This window comes from Argentina silus (assembly GCF_951799395.1).
Source record: "Argentina silus genome assembly, chromosome: 13".
In the NCBI taxonomy this organism is placed as follows: domain Eukaryota; kingdom Metazoa; phylum Chordata; class Actinopteri; order Argentiniformes; family Argentinidae; genus Argentina; species Argentina silus.
The window spans coordinates 17,269,159-17,286,744 of NC_139667.1; the positions used below are offsets into that span (position 1 = coordinate 17,269,159).

Genomic DNA, 17,586 nt, shown 5'->3' on the forward strand with positions numbered 1-17,586 from the left:
ACCTCTCGGCCAATCACAAGAGAGATCATTTTGTCTGTAGAAATTAGCCCCCTTCTTCAGCATCAAGGAGCATAAGCGCTCAATGTTTTAATTTGTTCAATAACGGACAGTGTCTTCAGTAAATTCTTACAACATTTCCAAATTTCCAAATAGTGTGCCCTGCAGTAATGGGACAGTGAAGCATTTCTTTGCTCTAGTATTGCTCTATACTCCAAAAGTTTAGATTTGAAATCAAACAATTACTATGAGATTAAAGTTGAGATTTTTTTAACATATAGGTTATATCATTAACCTATATTTTGCTGATATCACTGTAGGCCGAAGTAAGTAATACATTAGCCATAACTATCTGTTTAAAATAAGTTTTATGCAACATTCCATGGTGTGTCCAATTAGGGATGGGCATTTGAATTGTTTTGACTGTTTGGGTACTCCCATGATTATTATATATTTTTTTTTACTTGTATCTAACGGCCCCCCAAAAACACGATTGCAGCTTTAACACTTACGCTTAGCAAGAAGCGTTGTGTGTGAAGGGTTAGGGTTAGGCCTATTATCCCTATTCAATAGCTAATCGTGGCTCTGCCAATACCATCAGATCGCTCAGTATGAACCAAATTTACATGTCAATTATGTATTTGAATCAATTAATACAAACTGGTAGCCTATTGCATTTGGTGACAACACTTTTACTTGCCGTTAGTCCCGCATCTTCTTTGCAATAAGAAAAAAAAAGAAAAATAAGTAATCTCTGGTTGAAGATCAAGTTAACGTCCGTTCAAGTACTCATGCCCATCCACATCTCGAGTCGATGGCATATACAACTGCACATCCATAATGTCCCTCAGGTCACCTCAACTTCTAAACTAACCCTGAAATGCTTAGTCTCAATGGGTTTCCTCTCAAGTAGGCTTAATGTAAAAATAAAGAAAGGTTGATACTGAATTAAACAGGCTATGCGCTGCTACTACAACTTGGTCTACGAATATAGAAACCTGCCTTGCACAAACTGCTCCTATCTCACCCAAATCTGTGGGCTGATTTCAAATAATGCTATGAAATAAAGCAAGGTTATTTCACTACATCCACACAAATCAAATAATCACTGATGTACATCATCAAAGCTTTATAGCGCGCATAATGTGGGTTAACTGGGTCAGCATAGGCGCCAGACAGGATAGGCAGCAATAGCTCCTTCGGTTTACAAAAATACTGTCCCTGGGCTCCTAATGAATCAAATATACACCACAACATGGCCCTCAAGACACGAAAAACCCAAGATAGCGAGAGATGAGACGGAATGGAAAATGCCTGATAGGGCTTCTTTTGGAAACAAAACATTTCTGTAGGCACATTTTCCCCATGGCACTAGGCGGGATTCAAACAATAAAACATTTTCTGAAGGCTATTATTAGAATCACTTTGTGGGTTATTACAATGTCATTATGAAAAACATGAATTACAAAAATTCAAATTACATTAAAATATACAATTAATATCAGCTCACAAATGGGACAAGTGTAGACGCAGATATGAGCAACTGTAACAACACATTAAGCTGATCCAAGCCTAGAATTGTTCAATGATGCCCCCTGGTGGTTGCTTTGCTGAGGTGAAATACCTCAAATATAACATTTGAAAAAGTCAAGGCCAATCAGTGTAATTTCAGAATTTCAGTTGTATACTATAGCATCCCCCTGGGGTCAATCGGTGTAATTTTTTAAATGCCGAATCTCTATGGCAAGACGTATTATTCACCCAAGATTTGTCAACGCACAAACACACAAACAGTGCCTTTGGAAAGTATTCCGACCCCTTCACTTTTTCCACATTTTGTTGTGTTATAGACGCAATTTAAAATTGATTAAATTAAAAGAATTTGCCATCAATCCACACACAATACCCCAGAATGACAAACGAAAACAGGTTGTCATCAGAGACCCTATAAAAACAAAGATATTTATTCCAAACTTACATGAACTATTATCCTTGCATTAAGATGGACTCAAATCAACTTATTGAGTGATTTGTTGATGACATTTTTGCATTTTAGCTAATTTTAAGAGTGTCATAGCAAAGGGTCTGAATACTTATGTACATGAGGTATTTCTGTATTTCAATTTTAATAAATTTACTGAAATTTAAAAAAAATGTGTTTTCAGTTTGTCATTCTGGGGTATTGTGTGTGGATTGATGGCAAATTCTGTGGTCTGAATACTTTATGTAGGCACTGTATTGTGAAGTAAGTCCCCGTTTAAAACAGTGCATGCATGAGATGCATGAGACTACAACTTCAGTAAACATATTTTAATATGCAAGGATTCCCGTATCCTGTATTCATATTTTTGATTAATCTCATTGCCCACTTGGGAACCTGTTTTGCCAATCCACCTATTCTTAATTTAGCACTTAATTAGCAAGGAATACAAGCTAGCTCAATTGTCTCTAGCATTACGTTTGATTATCAGCTTCAAGAGCTCCTTCATCGTACACATCGAATGCGTGGGAATTCCCACGGACAGCCTACATGGTGCTGCAGCACTACTCAAATAGCCCAAAGGCTCCAGGAAGCTCTGCAGAGCCTAAACACATTTGAGATTATTTAAAATTCTTCCTTGCATGCCAAGGTGTACTTCTGTTTGCATCCACCAGAAGACGCATGCATTGAAGCTTTCACAGCACAACAATAAGGATTCATAGAGTGATCAAAAAATGTAGATTATTTACAGAGAGCATACATTGTATTGAGGTGTAGATTTATTTATCAATGCAAATGGTGTTCTATGAACACAAATAAAATGTTGATATGCAGATTTGGGGGGGTTTACACACAGGGTAGATACACCCAGGGTGCTCTTGATGGTGAAAAAAGCACAATAATGGACACTACAATAGGCGGCATTGGTAATAATGTGTACAAATGAAAGTCTGTCACACACACAAATACACCTTACATACAATATTTGCAGTATATAACATTTAGTATTTAAGTGTGTGTGTGTATGTAAAACTTCATATGAAATTCCCCAAAATGAAGAGTGGATATTCAAACACACATACGGTGATCTTGGCTGTCTTCCCTCCTCCTGTTCTGGCTCTGTCAGAACATCTTTTTGCTTTGGGCATTTTACCTCATGAATTCTGGGACTGAAAAGCCCCTGTGGGTATTCTCTGCAGGCAGAGAGCATTGTTACACTGCGCTTATGCGGGTGCACACTCAGTTTGGAAAGGGGGGGCGAAAATAATGGAGTTTGATAATGGTCCTGTCCTATCCTAACCTCCCAGGTTCTGTCCTATGCTTTTCTCCCTGTCTTTGCACCTACAGTGCCCAGCATGAGTAATGGGACAATGAAGCATTTTTTTGTGTACACAAATATGTATGTACACAAATACCATCAAATAAAAGCTGAGAGTGTCTACTTTAATCTCATAGTAGTTGTTTGATTTAAAATCAAAACTTTTGAAATATAGAATGAAATAGAATATAGAATAGAAAATACTTCACTCTTACGCAGGGCACTGTATGTCAAACAACAGGTGGCAGAGATTTTCAAAAGTTAGCCTGAGACTCCAGCTATGTGCTGTTTGAGATGGAAAAAAGCAGGGCATCCTAGCATTAAAAACCCTCCCAAGTCCACCGGTTCGCAGGCGAACAGAGAGATTTAATACATTTGGGATTGAGTGGTGAAGCCCCTTCTCCAGTCTAAATAAATTAATTTAATCTTGTTTAAAAGTAGCTTTGTTGTTTTTTTTGCTGTGGCTATCCTGCCTTAAGCTCTGGGACCTAGTTTCTGTTTGAAGCTATCTGTTTGAAGCCAATTACTGTCAATCTCCAGTGGGAGGGCCTGAAACTATTCTGCAAGGTATTTTAACTCCTGCTCACCTTGGACCAGGACTAATACATTTGGGATTGAGTGGTGAAACCTGTCTGGTCGTTATCTGATCGTTAGGTGGAGGGGCTGCTACCCTGCTAGTCATCAGCAATTATCGAATCTGCATTTCTATCATGACGGTCATAGAGTGACAGCCTCTGCGACTGCCTCCTGACACAAAGACGAAGGAGTCAATCTGTGGAGTCCATTGTGGAAGGCCTGAGAGGAAGGCCAAACTACAAAGTATTTTTATTCTATTAGTTTATTTTTTCACTACTCTGAGTGTATTGAGCGCTACCTACATCTTGTATTGCCCACAAACGCTCTCTCTTTATATCGGCAAATATCACAATGTGCTTTCTCCCCATTCCTGTTATTTCATCCCTCAGGAGGACACATTGACGCTACACATCCCCTCGCAACCATTCCAATCTAATCTACCCACCATGCTCAACTGACCACAACCTCACTGTCGTTGACACGCTGGTGGAACAAGCTTCCCACTGCTGTCATGACTGCAGAGTCGCTACCTATCTTCCGCCGTAGTTTGAAAACCCATCTCTTCAGGCTACATCTTAAATGTCCCTCCTAAAGACCTCTTCATCCCCACTACCCCCCATGTGCAAGTTTCTCTCCTATAAATAAATTTAAAAAAATAATTTAAAAAAAGCCCCTTGTCCTAGCATAGATTACTTTTTCTTATGATGACTGATGTATAGATGATTCACTTACTTAGACAAATGTATCTGCTTTGGATAAAGGCATCTGCTAAATGCCATAAATGTAAAATGTAAATGTAGAGAATTGCTGTGGGCCCTGAAGCCAAACACAAGCAGATGAACCAGTTTTTTTTATTAGAATCTGACAACCCTCCTCTTTGTAAAACTGTTTTTGTTTTTATGCTAGGATGTATAGAACTTTAACCTTCAAAGTCAAGTAGGCAAATCTGAGGAACCGTTTCACTGAAAGACACTGACTCTGGCAACATGCCTGTTCTGCCATAATCTGATTGCCATTGATTAGTACACGATAGGGAAGAACAGACTCAGCTTGACAGGGCGGGACATCTCCGGACGCGTGAACCTCAGGTAGATCTGACTGGCAATGGACAGACCAATGAACAGCCAGTAGTTAACGCTGAAGTAGTTAATGTGATATTATTTATATACAGTGCCTTCGGAAAGTATTCCGACCCCTTTACTTTTTCCACATTTTGTTGTGTTATAGACTCAATTTAAAATGGATTAAATTAAAAGAATTTGCCATCAATCCACACACAATACCCCAGAATGACAAAGTGAAAACAAGTTTTTAGAAATGTCAGTAAATTTATTAAAATTGAAATACAGAAATACCTCATGTACATAAGTATTCAGACCCTTTACTATGACACTCTTAAAATTAGCAAAAATGTCATCAACAAATCACTCAATAAGTTGAATTGAGTCCATATTAATGCAAGGATAATAGTTAATGTAATTTTGGAATTAATATCTTTGTTTTTATAGGGTCTCTGATTTGCATGTGATAAATTGGGAATTTCGGCTTGAATCAGATATAAGATTACATTTTTACAAAACCACTTCGCCTCTCTATTTCAGTGTAGACATGCTGGATTCATTCCTGTCTATGCAAATCTTATCTCTTAAATCAGTCAACTGATCTAATGTATCTATAGTGATGTGGATGATATTGTAACATCCCAGCAAAGGTTAAACCATTGTAAACCCTTCATTTGAACTCCTCCCACTAGCTCGGTGCTTCTGCTGCCCTCGGTGTAGGACTAATAGGAGGAGGATCACATTTGTGCCCGAGGCCATCAGGCTGCTCAACATCAATCTCCCCCCTGACTCCGACTGGCACTAACTGGCCTCTCTAACCTGCTCTGGGGCAAGCTAACTCTAAACGTCCTGAATTTGTGCCTCAGGTCACATGCTGAAAATTTATCAAATAATCCCTCCCTTTTGCAAAGAACTGCATAATTTAATTAAAAGCCACCCCCCTGGATATTGCACAAAAGATTAAAAATATATGTATTAGCATGTGCTGAAACATCATACAAATTATCACTGATACATCTAGGTTTACCCCTCTCAACTGAGTAAAATAACATAAGAATGCATTTGACATCTTACATATAACAAGTTTGTTAAATAAAAAAAATATTTTAGGCTATGATGGCATGGTGAAATAAGGAAGTGTCTTAATGGTTGAATCTAGGAAGCTGACATTCATTGATTTGGGCAACAATAAAAACGTGGCACAGACTCACTGCTTTTTGCATTGATATCAGTGTTTGATTTGCTGAATGTTTCAATGCACGTGCAGTTATTTTCACGACTGAAGTCTGGGTTAAATTAGCGGCAGGCATTGGATCAGGATCAGCGTTTGTGATGTCGAGGAAGCCTGAACTTGACAATAATTGTAGCCAGCAAACTTTGGATAATCCTGCATGCATAGCTCACTTTGTGACATACCCCTCCGGTGAAGGAGATTCTCTGACAATGGCTCTGTCTCAGAGTCTCTCTGTCTCATCCACAAATAGGGCCTGGTACCTTATCCCCCATGATCTGGTTTCAGACACGAGAAGAGATCCCCCTCCCAATCCCTCCTCTGTTGTTTCAGTCTCTTCCTGCCCCCCACATCTGTGCCCTCCTTTCTTCTCCAACTGACTTTGGAAACCAAAATGTCAAAACTCGCTATTGGTTGCAGTGTGTAGAAAACCTCCCTGCATACATCTTTGGCAGTCTTGCAACCCATCTTGCTACTGTACGACGGTGCCTCTGGAAATGCCTCTCTATCTATCTATCCATATACTGTATCTACAGTGCCAAGAAAAAGTATGTGAACCCCTACACAGTTTTCACAATTTGAGGGAGGGGGGGGGGGGGGGGGGGTGTAACCATGACTTGCTCTTGTTTTCACTCTCGCTCTGCTTTACACTGAGTCAGAGAGGTTCACGCACATTGACACATTTCCCAAATTTCTAGTTGTTCCCCTTTAAAACAGAGACAAATCTAACACAGTTAGCATCATCCCTAGCCACAAGCATGATGATGGCAGCATTATGGTGTGGGGATGCTTGTTATCATCAGGAACTGAGGAGTTCAGGAACAAGAGAAAAGAGAGAGCAAAGAAAAGACAAAATCTAAGGGGTGAACCCGCTAACCACAGAGAGAAACTTTACCAGTGGGGTACAAATTCACCCTTCAGTTGTCAAAATGACACAAGCACAAGTCCAAAGCTACACTGGAATGGCTTAACACAAGAAGAACGCACTTGAAGATTACCAACTTGATGGAGCTTGGGCAATTCACCAAGAAGAATGGGTGATTATTGCCTAGTCTGCTGTGCAATGTTGGTATAGACTTATCTGAAAAGTCTCAAAGCTGTAATTGCTCACAACAGAGCTGTGCAAGTCCTGACTCAGGGGTTCACATATTTATTCACACTCTTAGTTAAGACCGCCATATTAAACATTTCGATGCATCCCAAACCTCTAATGTCTACAGGGACTTGGGAAGCATCCAAGAGGCAAGCAAGGTGATCCCCTATAAATGACCATTTATTTTAATTGTTATGAAATACATTTGGAGTTACTGCATCATATGAAAAAATGTAACAGTATTTTTGTTGCCTCTATAGATAAGCTGATTGCATAAGTATTCAGTCCCTTTGCTGTGGGCACTCCTAGAATTAGCTCAAAAGGCTAATTCCATAAATGAAGGGGCCAGTGAGGATTTACTGTGTTAGAGCTGCATGCTGTCATGACTGCAGAGTCACTACTTCCATCGTAGATTGAAGACCCATCTCTTCATCTTAACTGTCCCTCCTAAAGACCTCTTCATAACCACTACCCCCCTGTACAAGTTTCTGTCCTGTAAATAAACTACCATTGTGACTGCCAATAGCCCCTGGTCCTAGCATAGATTACTTTTTCTTACGATGACTGATGGATAGATGATTCTTTCACTTAGACAAATGTTGTAAGTCACTTTGGATAATGGACAGCTGTACGCAGTGCTGCAGCACTACTCAAATAGCCGGTAAGCTGTATTATACTGTAGATTCATTAATTGTACAAGCGCAAGGTTTTCTTTGCATTTGTTGGTTGCCTTTTGCATAGCATTCTATGGATATTTTGGATTTTTTATAGGTCATGTTTTTTTTAACAAATTAGCTTGTGATGGAAAATTAGAAGGTGGTTTCACTTTTCATGTCACTCCCTAGATAACTGGTCCAAAATCAAGAATGTTAACTACGATTTAAATATAATTTCACAAACTAGTGAAGATCTTCTCACCTGAGCAGCAGTTTATGAAATGATAACCTATTCTCATTGATATATTGAGTGCAAAAGGTCTGGATCAATGATTATTATATGCTTAGTGCATATTTGGCCTCTTTGACCTTCGACCCCTTGAAAATTAACTAAAAGAGTAGAAGTGAGCCATAGATTTAATCAATTACAAGTAAAAGGTGTCGCAAGCAACAGTTGAATGTCTTCTTTAAATAAGCCATGACCCCAGGCACACAGATGCCAGTATCAATAAGCCTATACATGTTGAAATTATGGAACAAATGCAAATGCAATACTGGTGGTTCTAGTGCCAGTATGGATAGTTTAGGAAAATCTATGGTTCTATTTCTAATAGCTGCCTTCTGTTAAAATGATCAGGGACAGCCACAACTAGACAGAAAAAAAGCTATCTACTGCTCGTTGACCAGAATAAGAACTGCAAATTGGATTGAAATGACCCAAGTCATGACCCAAGTCAGCCTAGAGATGTGGATATAATTGCTCCACAAGATCCAAAAGCAGTAAGGCAAACCTTACCTGTCTCATACCTAGGGGCCAAGAGATTTTCTTGACCAGATGAACTGACGCTATAAAGAGCACAATAATGGACATCCCTTCTGCTCACCTTTGTATAGTCCATTTGTCTTCCAATAGTTCTTGCCTGTTCACAGAAAGACAGAGACATAGCAGAAAGACCAAACATGTAGTAGTTAGCCTTCTATTTCCAATTCCCTATTGACACAAGACACAAGTCTATTATATTGGTCACGGTGAAGATCCACACCACTAGAAAATAAACACAGAACTTGAGCGTAAATGCATGGAAGAGAGAAACAGTGGGTAAAAAACAACTTTTCTAATGTATCAGTTTACTTACATTATTCTCTCTATCATTTCACATTGCTAGATTATCAACTGAATTAATGCATCAATTAATGAATGATCACTCCTTGCAGTTGACACACCAAGACCGAGTGCTTAGCTTTTTTTCTAAAGCTAAAAAAATTAGTGATACAAACAATACAATATATCACTAGGATAAGTAAGACCGAAGATGGCCACTTGAATATTGACCTTGTGTGGTTTCTACTGTCAATAAAGTCTATGACATTCTATACTTTGAATGAAAATCTGTTGAACAAGGTAAAATTTTAATGTCCTTAGATTTGAGAAGGAACATTTATTTTATTTAGTTTATCTATTTCTTGATGAACAAATCTATTGTACTTTTCTCTGTCTTTGAGCTATCTAAATGCGTAGGCTACAACAGGAGTTTGAAATATGAGAGAGATACAAATATTTGACAGAATCAGATTCTCAATAATCAATCAGGGTTAGGGTTAGGGTCTTAGCCCATAACCTTGGCTCATACATTTGGAAAATGAATGGCTGTTTCAGAAATGTAGGCTATTCACTGTTGACTTAGTCAATGCTCTGTGAACATCATATTTCAGTCATTTGATCAAATCAAATGGTAAGGTGGTTCAGTACCTGTTGCAGCTGGTGATGCCATCTCTCCTGCCCCACAATCTGCCGGTGGAAAACCACAGGAGAAGAGTTCAAACTGAAGGTAACCGGGTCAGTTGCACTGCTCTTCACAAATGGTTGCAGGTCAGAGTTTAGCTATAGAGGGGAAATACATGCACATACTGTAAGTAACATATTACTTTTAAATAAAATTACAGCCCATCACTGACTGAATTTTGTAAGACACTTTGATAAATTGTCAGTAAACTGCAAATACCCACTACCTCCTTTTTATACAAAACAGCAAATAACCGCCACATCACGCACAATTATAAGGTAATCTATTCACAACATCTGACCTGTCTCAGAATAAGATAACACCAGCCCCAAATTACCTGTGTAGCATGCACAAGCTTTGCAAAGCGAATTCATTTTTACATTCTAATCAAGCAAGTGATGAGTTAAGGATACTGGCCCAAAACAGTTTTTTTTTCTCTCACCATAATCTGATTCCTCGTTCGTGCGTCATTAAACAACCTTGTATTGGGACCAACCTGAGACAGTATAGAGTCAAATGCTAATGGAAAGTTACCAATTTTCGAGACACCCTTTGATCTCAAATCACGGCACGGGTTCGGAATGTTCCACTTGAATGTAAGGGGCCTGGTTTCTAAAATTGACTAGATTAGCATTTGGATCCTTCAGGCAAACACAGATGTTTTTATTTTGACAGATGACTAACAATGCTATATATACACATCACATCATAAATACAACATGCTAACTAAATCAGTATCGGACGCTGACATAACCCTTGGCTTGGATGGCTACAATGTCTACAGGTCTGACAGGGTGGGAAGAGGTGGCTGTGCTGCTCTTTGAAAAAACATGTCGGCACTGAATTCCACTACAATACCCAAGCATTTTGAATGCCTTGTGTTAACACTAGACCCTCCATGGACACCCACGGACATTATATGCCACTTTATAATAAAATAATTCTGCTGTAAGGCTCATGGGATTTTGAGTAGCGGTTGATCTTTATGAAAATAATCGTTCTAACCGTTCAGTTCCAACTTCTTATATTTAAAAAGGCTATGCCTGTCTGAGCCTGACCCTCTGGTTGGTGTCTCCGAAATACATTTTACAATGGCCACTGTTGAAGAGAGGACAAACTCAGTGTTTTAGCAATACCAATATTATGTTCCAACAACCAAAATTGTGTGATGCATGATACTGAGAAAAACATGTTTCTGAAGGCATGTGTGAATTGCCGCGAACCACAGGGAAAAAAGTGTCTCTCAATTTTACAGCAAGTGAAATCTATCAAAACAGATTTTTTTTTTAAGGGGTCTCCATTTTGAAATGCTGACTTTTGAAAGTTAAAACGACCCCTGATTGACACATCACTGCATGGCAGAGCCAGAATAACCTTGTGATGGACTACTGCTGATATTACAAAATAACTAATGAATAGTCATACACATCCAATGTTTTCTTTAATAGAAGATATATAATTGTATCTTTGAGAAAAGGAGATGGAGACAATTTGATAGGTTAATGTAGCAAAACAATTGTTAATAATCATTAATTTACACTTCTGCTATTGGGTAAAGTATATCTATATAAAAATAAAACACTTACAATTCTAAAGTCAACGTATTGAAACGATTATGTCGTCCTCCTATGACCAGCCTATGGTCACCGTGTAACTGTCACAGCCCTACTCTGCGGTTGCTAACCCATGTCCCCCTCCTTCCCTGACTTTTCCTAAATGCCTGTTTTAACATGTTAGCATTGTTACAATTTCAAAATCACACAGAAAATGTTTTATCTGGAAGTATTCATGACTACCACACCTTTTATTGATAGCCACCACCTCCAAGTCACATCTTGAGGTGCAATTTTCCCCCAAATAGTTAATTGAAACTAGCCTCACCCTAGCTTTATCCTCATAATAGTAAATCAAAAATTACACCTTACAGTTATTAATGGGTTTACCCATTTCAACCGGAATGGCTATCAGCAACATACAGAAAGACAACAACAGTTATTTGCATGATCAATGCACGATTACATGCGAATAGAAGCCAGCACGGACACAGCCTCAGAAGAAGAGTACAGGTACCCTTCATCACACCTGTATTCATGTTAAGATGCTGCTAAAACATTTCCCCCTCTGCAGATGTTGTGTGTGGAACAAAAATGTATATCGAAAGCTCTGAAGTTGTTTCTGGCCATTTTGGAAGCAGAACCGGGTATCTATACCCAACACTAATTGGTGGTATGAATTGGTGGCATAGCATGGCGCCATTGACTGTTCACAAGCTAGAAAACTGTTGATATTTTGGTCTAGTGTAGAAAGAGCTTCAAGCAAGCTACAATTCCTTAATTTTCAAAGCAATCTTTCCAACTTGTTGCATTCGTTGCACTTACCTTGTGGCCTAGTGATAGGTGTTTGCCGTATTTGTAGGCAAGTCCTTGGGCGTCCTTGTCATGTTTGGCGAGCTCCATCGCTGCCTGACAGCTCTTTGCCAGCAATGCACCATGGGACAGGAATGTTTGCTCCTCCCACGAGGTCATGGTGATGTCATCAGTGAGACTTTTCTCCTTAAAGAGCAGTTTAATATATTAACCACTGGCTGTTTCCATGGTGCCTCGAAATGTAGATACAGCAGGATCTCAGAGATATGGATAGGAGGCACACGAGTGCTTATGGCCAGCTCCAAATGTTCGGCCCACACACAGGGCTGGTGTCATGGGCTGAAGTGCCAATGTTAACATAGGCTAACCACTCCAGCAGTAATAACCGTATAGTAGCAACAAATTCAAGTTGCGAGTCTCAAAGTTTCAAACTGATTTTATGTTGTTATCTGACATAAAAATTATGTCAATTTGACACTGAAAGTGAAAATTGAATGACACTAAATGCCAGCTTGAATAAACATTTATTAACATTTATGTCAGATTTTATATAGTCATGTATGTAGACATTATATCTGCTCTATGCATACCTCTTCAAATAAAGTGCTACCAAAACCTTTGAGCATGCAGAGAAACAGTCCCTGGTGGTGGTATAGAAATACAAGAATGGTTGTCTTACCTCCATACTGTTAGAATTCTCATAGTAGATACCCTGCACCAAGTCACCGATGGCACTCGAGATCAGCTCAACAACCTGTTAAATGGAAAAAAACACATGTTTTGGTTAACATTAGAAGCAGTTTTGGTGCGTTTTGTAATTCATAATTAAAATAACATTAGCGCTGTGAAAGTCAGAGTTTCATTGTTAGAGTTTTGAAGTTACAAATAGAATCAGGGAAAAACACTTTATACCTTTAACCGCCAATAAACGCTTTAAAACGTTGGTTTCCCCCAATCTGTCTCTCCTCACTGACGATATATAACACTTATAATTATTGACATACCACAGGATTGAATTTAGAACAATAGTGTAATGTTGGTGGTAATGGATGAGAGAGAGACAAACAATATCCATCATTAATGCTCTATGTAAGCTATCATATATGAAATAAAACAACCTTGGTTGGAACGTGTATAACCCAGAGATGGCTCCCTCTGCGCAAAATACACATACCAAAACAACCCATTTAGCTTAATACAGACTACAACGTTAATTTGCAGATAGTGTATTTCTTCTCATTCATGTCAAAGTCTTCCCTATGACAACATATAGGCTACTCCCCAGAATTGAGTTCTTGTTGTACATCCGCGGCATCCATTTTGGTGGTCAGTGTCATTATGTTATTGATTAGAATTATCTATAAGGTCTGGTCAGGTGCACACCGGAAGAGCCAAGGATAGAAAATGTCATTATTATCCTGGCAGCTTGGGAAAGCAGTCTCATTTGAAATACTATGGAGAGATGTGAGGTGAAGGTCTCCTTCTCCCATCTAGGCCAGGCAGCCGCACCTAAAGTTGTCAAACACTATAAGGCTTGAATTTCTCTTCATTCAGTGGCGGTCCTCTGGACTTGCTGACAATGGAAATGTGTGAGTTTGACACTCCTGTGATGGATGCTCACGTTAGTCTGCTGAGTTAGCCGAGGGCTGCTGAGAAGAACTAAATTTGCACCAAACTGTCTTGGTTGAGCGATTTGGAGTTGTGGTTATTGTGAAAACCATCTTAACTTGTATATATTTTTTTTAAATATGTTTTTAGGGCATTTCTGCTTTATTGGGATAGAGACAGTAGAGATTGACAGGAAGGATGGGTGAGAGAGAGAGGAGGGATGACATGCAAGGTAGGTCGAGGGTCGGAATCGAACCAGGAACCTTGCGGTTACGTGGTAAGCGCATTAGTGTGCTACGCCACTAAGCTCCCCTTAACTTGTATTTTTGATTAAATATTCATATAATGAACACAACACAATTTGGGACAACTCTCCCTTTAAATCTTGTTGGACAAGCTCTAAGAGACATGGTGGTGGTTTAGGGGAAGGCTGAGAGGGGACTGGCTGTAAATTGACCAGCTCTTGCTCCTCACATTAATCGGGCCAGTGAGGACTGCCTGCTGTTTTCATAAAGCATTTCCAGACAGAGCTTTGTTAATTTGAGTCTTATTTATAGTGACCCCCATAACTGTATTATGAGGCTATATCAGGTGTCCAATCGGAAGAGCCTAAATGTGGCTGAAAAGCAGATGGCAAGAAAAATAAGGAAACGTCATGAGAGCTGAGGGGTTAATGAGGCTCTAGAGCAGTAGTCTGACATCTGGTGTTCCATCTCTTTTCATATACCTCTGTGTTGTTAGTCATTCAATATCTAACTATTCGCATAATATGGTGGGGTTTGGTAATAAATGTTTTACTCATCATTATCATGATATGGATGTCCATCCTATGCATATCAGTGTCCCACAACATTTACACCATTCTGCATGCCCAAACAACAGACAAACCCTGAGTCACCATCAGCAAGCTCTCAGTAGGAACAACATGACTGTATTTTAAATAGTATGCTCCCATTGTACCAACCATTCAATGTAAATTGTCAGACACCCCTAAAACACCATCACCAGCCGCTGACTTGTCCTCCATCTCAAATAACATTTTCATATGGGCAGCTCCACCTTCCATCCCAACAAATTGCTCCTAAAGACCAGCGAATGGGCATTGGGCACAAGCATTTACAGTTGTACTCTATGAATGACAAGAGAGAGAATACATGTTATACACTTCTTCAGTACATCCAACATTTTTTTTTTTTTTTTTTTTGGGGGGGGGGGAGTCTCAGTGACATTTGGGGAACTAGAGCCTTTAGGAAATATTGAGGAAACTCAAGCCTCAAGAAAGACCAAAAAGTACAATGTGCCTTCAGTGTTACCAGATGTGCTGTCTTTGCTGGACTGGGATCGAGGGGTGGGTGGGGTGGTGGGGGGGAGGTGTCTTTTTTTGGAAAGTATCAGATAAGCCCCCCTTGCTCTAGTACCAAATCCAGCCAGATCGTTTTGTGCCGACAGGTCTGTGAGGGAGAGAAACTGGAGCCGCACTCCAAGATCACTTTACCATTTATACAAGTACCAGCCTAGGATTCCTCTCAAGGCCAGGACACATAATCCAGATCAATCACTCCCCCCCAAAAAATTCCCTGGTTTATGTGTAATGCTTGAAAACCTCCAAGTGCTACATCTACAACTTCAACTGCTACCTCTACCTTAGTGATTCTGTTACATTCCCATATGTGGCACAATGTGTAAAGCATAAATTCATGGTGAAATGACCAATGAAATGGAAGCTCTCTGAGCCCTTACTGGGGTCGTAGGACCTCTGGTTAAGAATCACTGTGCTAATGTTTATGATCAAACAAAGAATACTTCCTTAAAGCAACCAGCGAGTGTCCAAGTTTCATTCTCTATCCAGTATTGATTTGAGGTCTTAATATTGTCACTGTGAGAGACGTGTTTAGGAGAGAGTGGCATCCTTATTTGGCTCAAAATGTAACAAATGAAGACATGTGGGTGCTCAATTCAATACTTTCCTGCAGAATAATCTGTTATGTGGCTCTTGAGAACAGTGAGGTTCAGTGAGTCCACTTCTTATATCTGACCAGGAGGGGGAGCCCTAGAGTCTTATGAGAACACCAGTTACCTATTTCTAAATATATTTGCAAATGTTATCCATATAGTCATGTTCAGAGATCATGGTTTAGAAGGCCATGATAGGCTCTGCAGTATGCAGCTTATTCTGAATATGTTAAGTAACACTTACTCTCCAAATTAGATTGGATTCAACAAAATGGGAATAAACTATCATGCAGTCAATGCATAACGGTAACATATATATATATATATAAATGACTGTCTCTCCTCAAACAATTGGCCATTTTCAAAATTTCAAAACATGGGGAGAAGAAGAACAAAGAGGTGCTGTATTTCTGTTACCTGATTTGTCACGGTTGTCATTTGCATCATAAGGCAGGAACTTTAGGTAGCATTTTTAGATGCCTGTTTGTCTGTCCTGAGCATAAACCCAGTCAGTCTAAACTGAAGGAGAGGGAGGACAGAGGGGGATTTTGTCCGATAGAAAGGTGGTTATTTTGATCCACTTGTGCAGCCACATTCTGACAGCTGAGCTTGGTGACAGACTGTCAGCAATGGGTTGCCAGTGTACACAAAAGAAATGACCTGTGGTGTGTTAATGAGATCACAAATGCACACACAAATATTTGTGCACTGCACTTCCATATTTCCCTCTAAATTGTTTTTCTGGGGATATTTCACACTAATCTTAAATTGCCCAGAGCTAGTCTGCAAAAGCACTGAAGGCCACATGCTTCATGTCTGTCCACTATGAAAAGCCTTGAGCCTATCATGCTCAAAGGTGCCAAGATCTTACCAAAAACTATTTTCTATTTAAAATAGACTGGAATAGCCAACAATCAAATACTGCAGCGTGCAATTGGAGGGATGGAATCGGTTGTGTGTAGAGCTGCAATTAACACATTTTTCACATTATTAATGTCAATTATTCCATTGATTACACCTTAGATTAATCTATTAATCATAAAAAAGAAAAATATTTTTAAATAAAGCAGTTAAAAACAGCTTAAAACTGTTTACTTGATGTATCATGCTGGATATGCATTTTTTGTCGTAGGTACTAGGGTTGGGTGGTATATTTTTATTCATACCTTTATACCATCCTCAAAGTTGACTAGATTCACAGTTTTTATTTGAGGGTATTTTGTCATATTTTTCATATTGGTTTCAACATTTAGAAATTACACAATTTTTCATACGGCATTACCCCTATTTCACGGCAAAAGAAGTATTGGGACAATTGGATTGACAGGTGTTTCCCATCACATCCCGTATTGGTGTCTGTCAACATGAAAACCAAAGAGGTGTCAATGAAAGTCAAGGAAGCCATTATGAGGCTGAAATATTAGAAAAGAAAAAAAAAGGTGAGCTGGTGAGCTCAGCAATTCTAATAGGTGCAATGTGAATGCACTGTAAAATTAAGTCTATTCACTTTGAGTGTTGACCCCTCAGTATAATTTCACACATTCTTTTTTTTTTTTTTTTACATTTACGGCATTTAGCAGACGCCTTTATCCAAAGCGACGTACAACAATACATTTGTTTAAGTAAGTGAATCATCTATCCAACAGTCATCATAAGACAAAGTAACCAATGCTCACACCAGGGGCCATTGGCAGTCGTAATGCCAGTAGGCTAATTTTTTTTAGTATTTTTATTTTTAAATATATTTTATTAGCAGGAGAGAACTTGTACAGGTAGGTAGCAGGGGAGAAGAGGTCTCGGGGTTAGGGTTAGTATAGGGGGGGTAGTGAGGGTGAAGCGGTCTTTAGGAAGGACTGTTAAGATGTAGCTTGAAGAGATGGGTTTTCAATCTACGGCAGAAGATCAGAAGTGACTCTGCAATCCTGACCGTTGTGGGAAGCTCATTCCATCAGCGGGGCACCA

The 17,586-nt window shown here is 39.2% G+C and overlaps 1 protein-coding gene across 2 annotated transcripts in view; it reads right to left on the reverse strand.

The window, feature by feature from the left end:
* Window positions 1-17,586, reverse strand: part of pdss2 (prenyl (decaprenyl) diphosphate synthase, subunit 2) — a 48,469-nt gene that overhangs the window by 1,330 nt on the left and 29,553 nt on the right. For both annotated transcript variants that reach the window (XM_083683782.1, XM_083683781.1), the window contains 4 exons: window positions 12,743-12,817; window positions 12,076-12,249; window positions 9,664-9,795; window positions 8,798-8,833 (listed from right to left, as the gene is read on the reverse strand). In XM_083683782.1, the coding sequence (XP_083539908.1) occupies window positions 8,798-8,833; window positions 9,664-9,795; window positions 12,076-12,249; window positions 12,743-12,817 (417 nt within the window). The remainder of the gene's footprint in view (window positions 1-8,797; window positions 8,834-9,663; window positions 9,796-12,075; window positions 12,250-12,742; window positions 12,818-17,586) is intronic.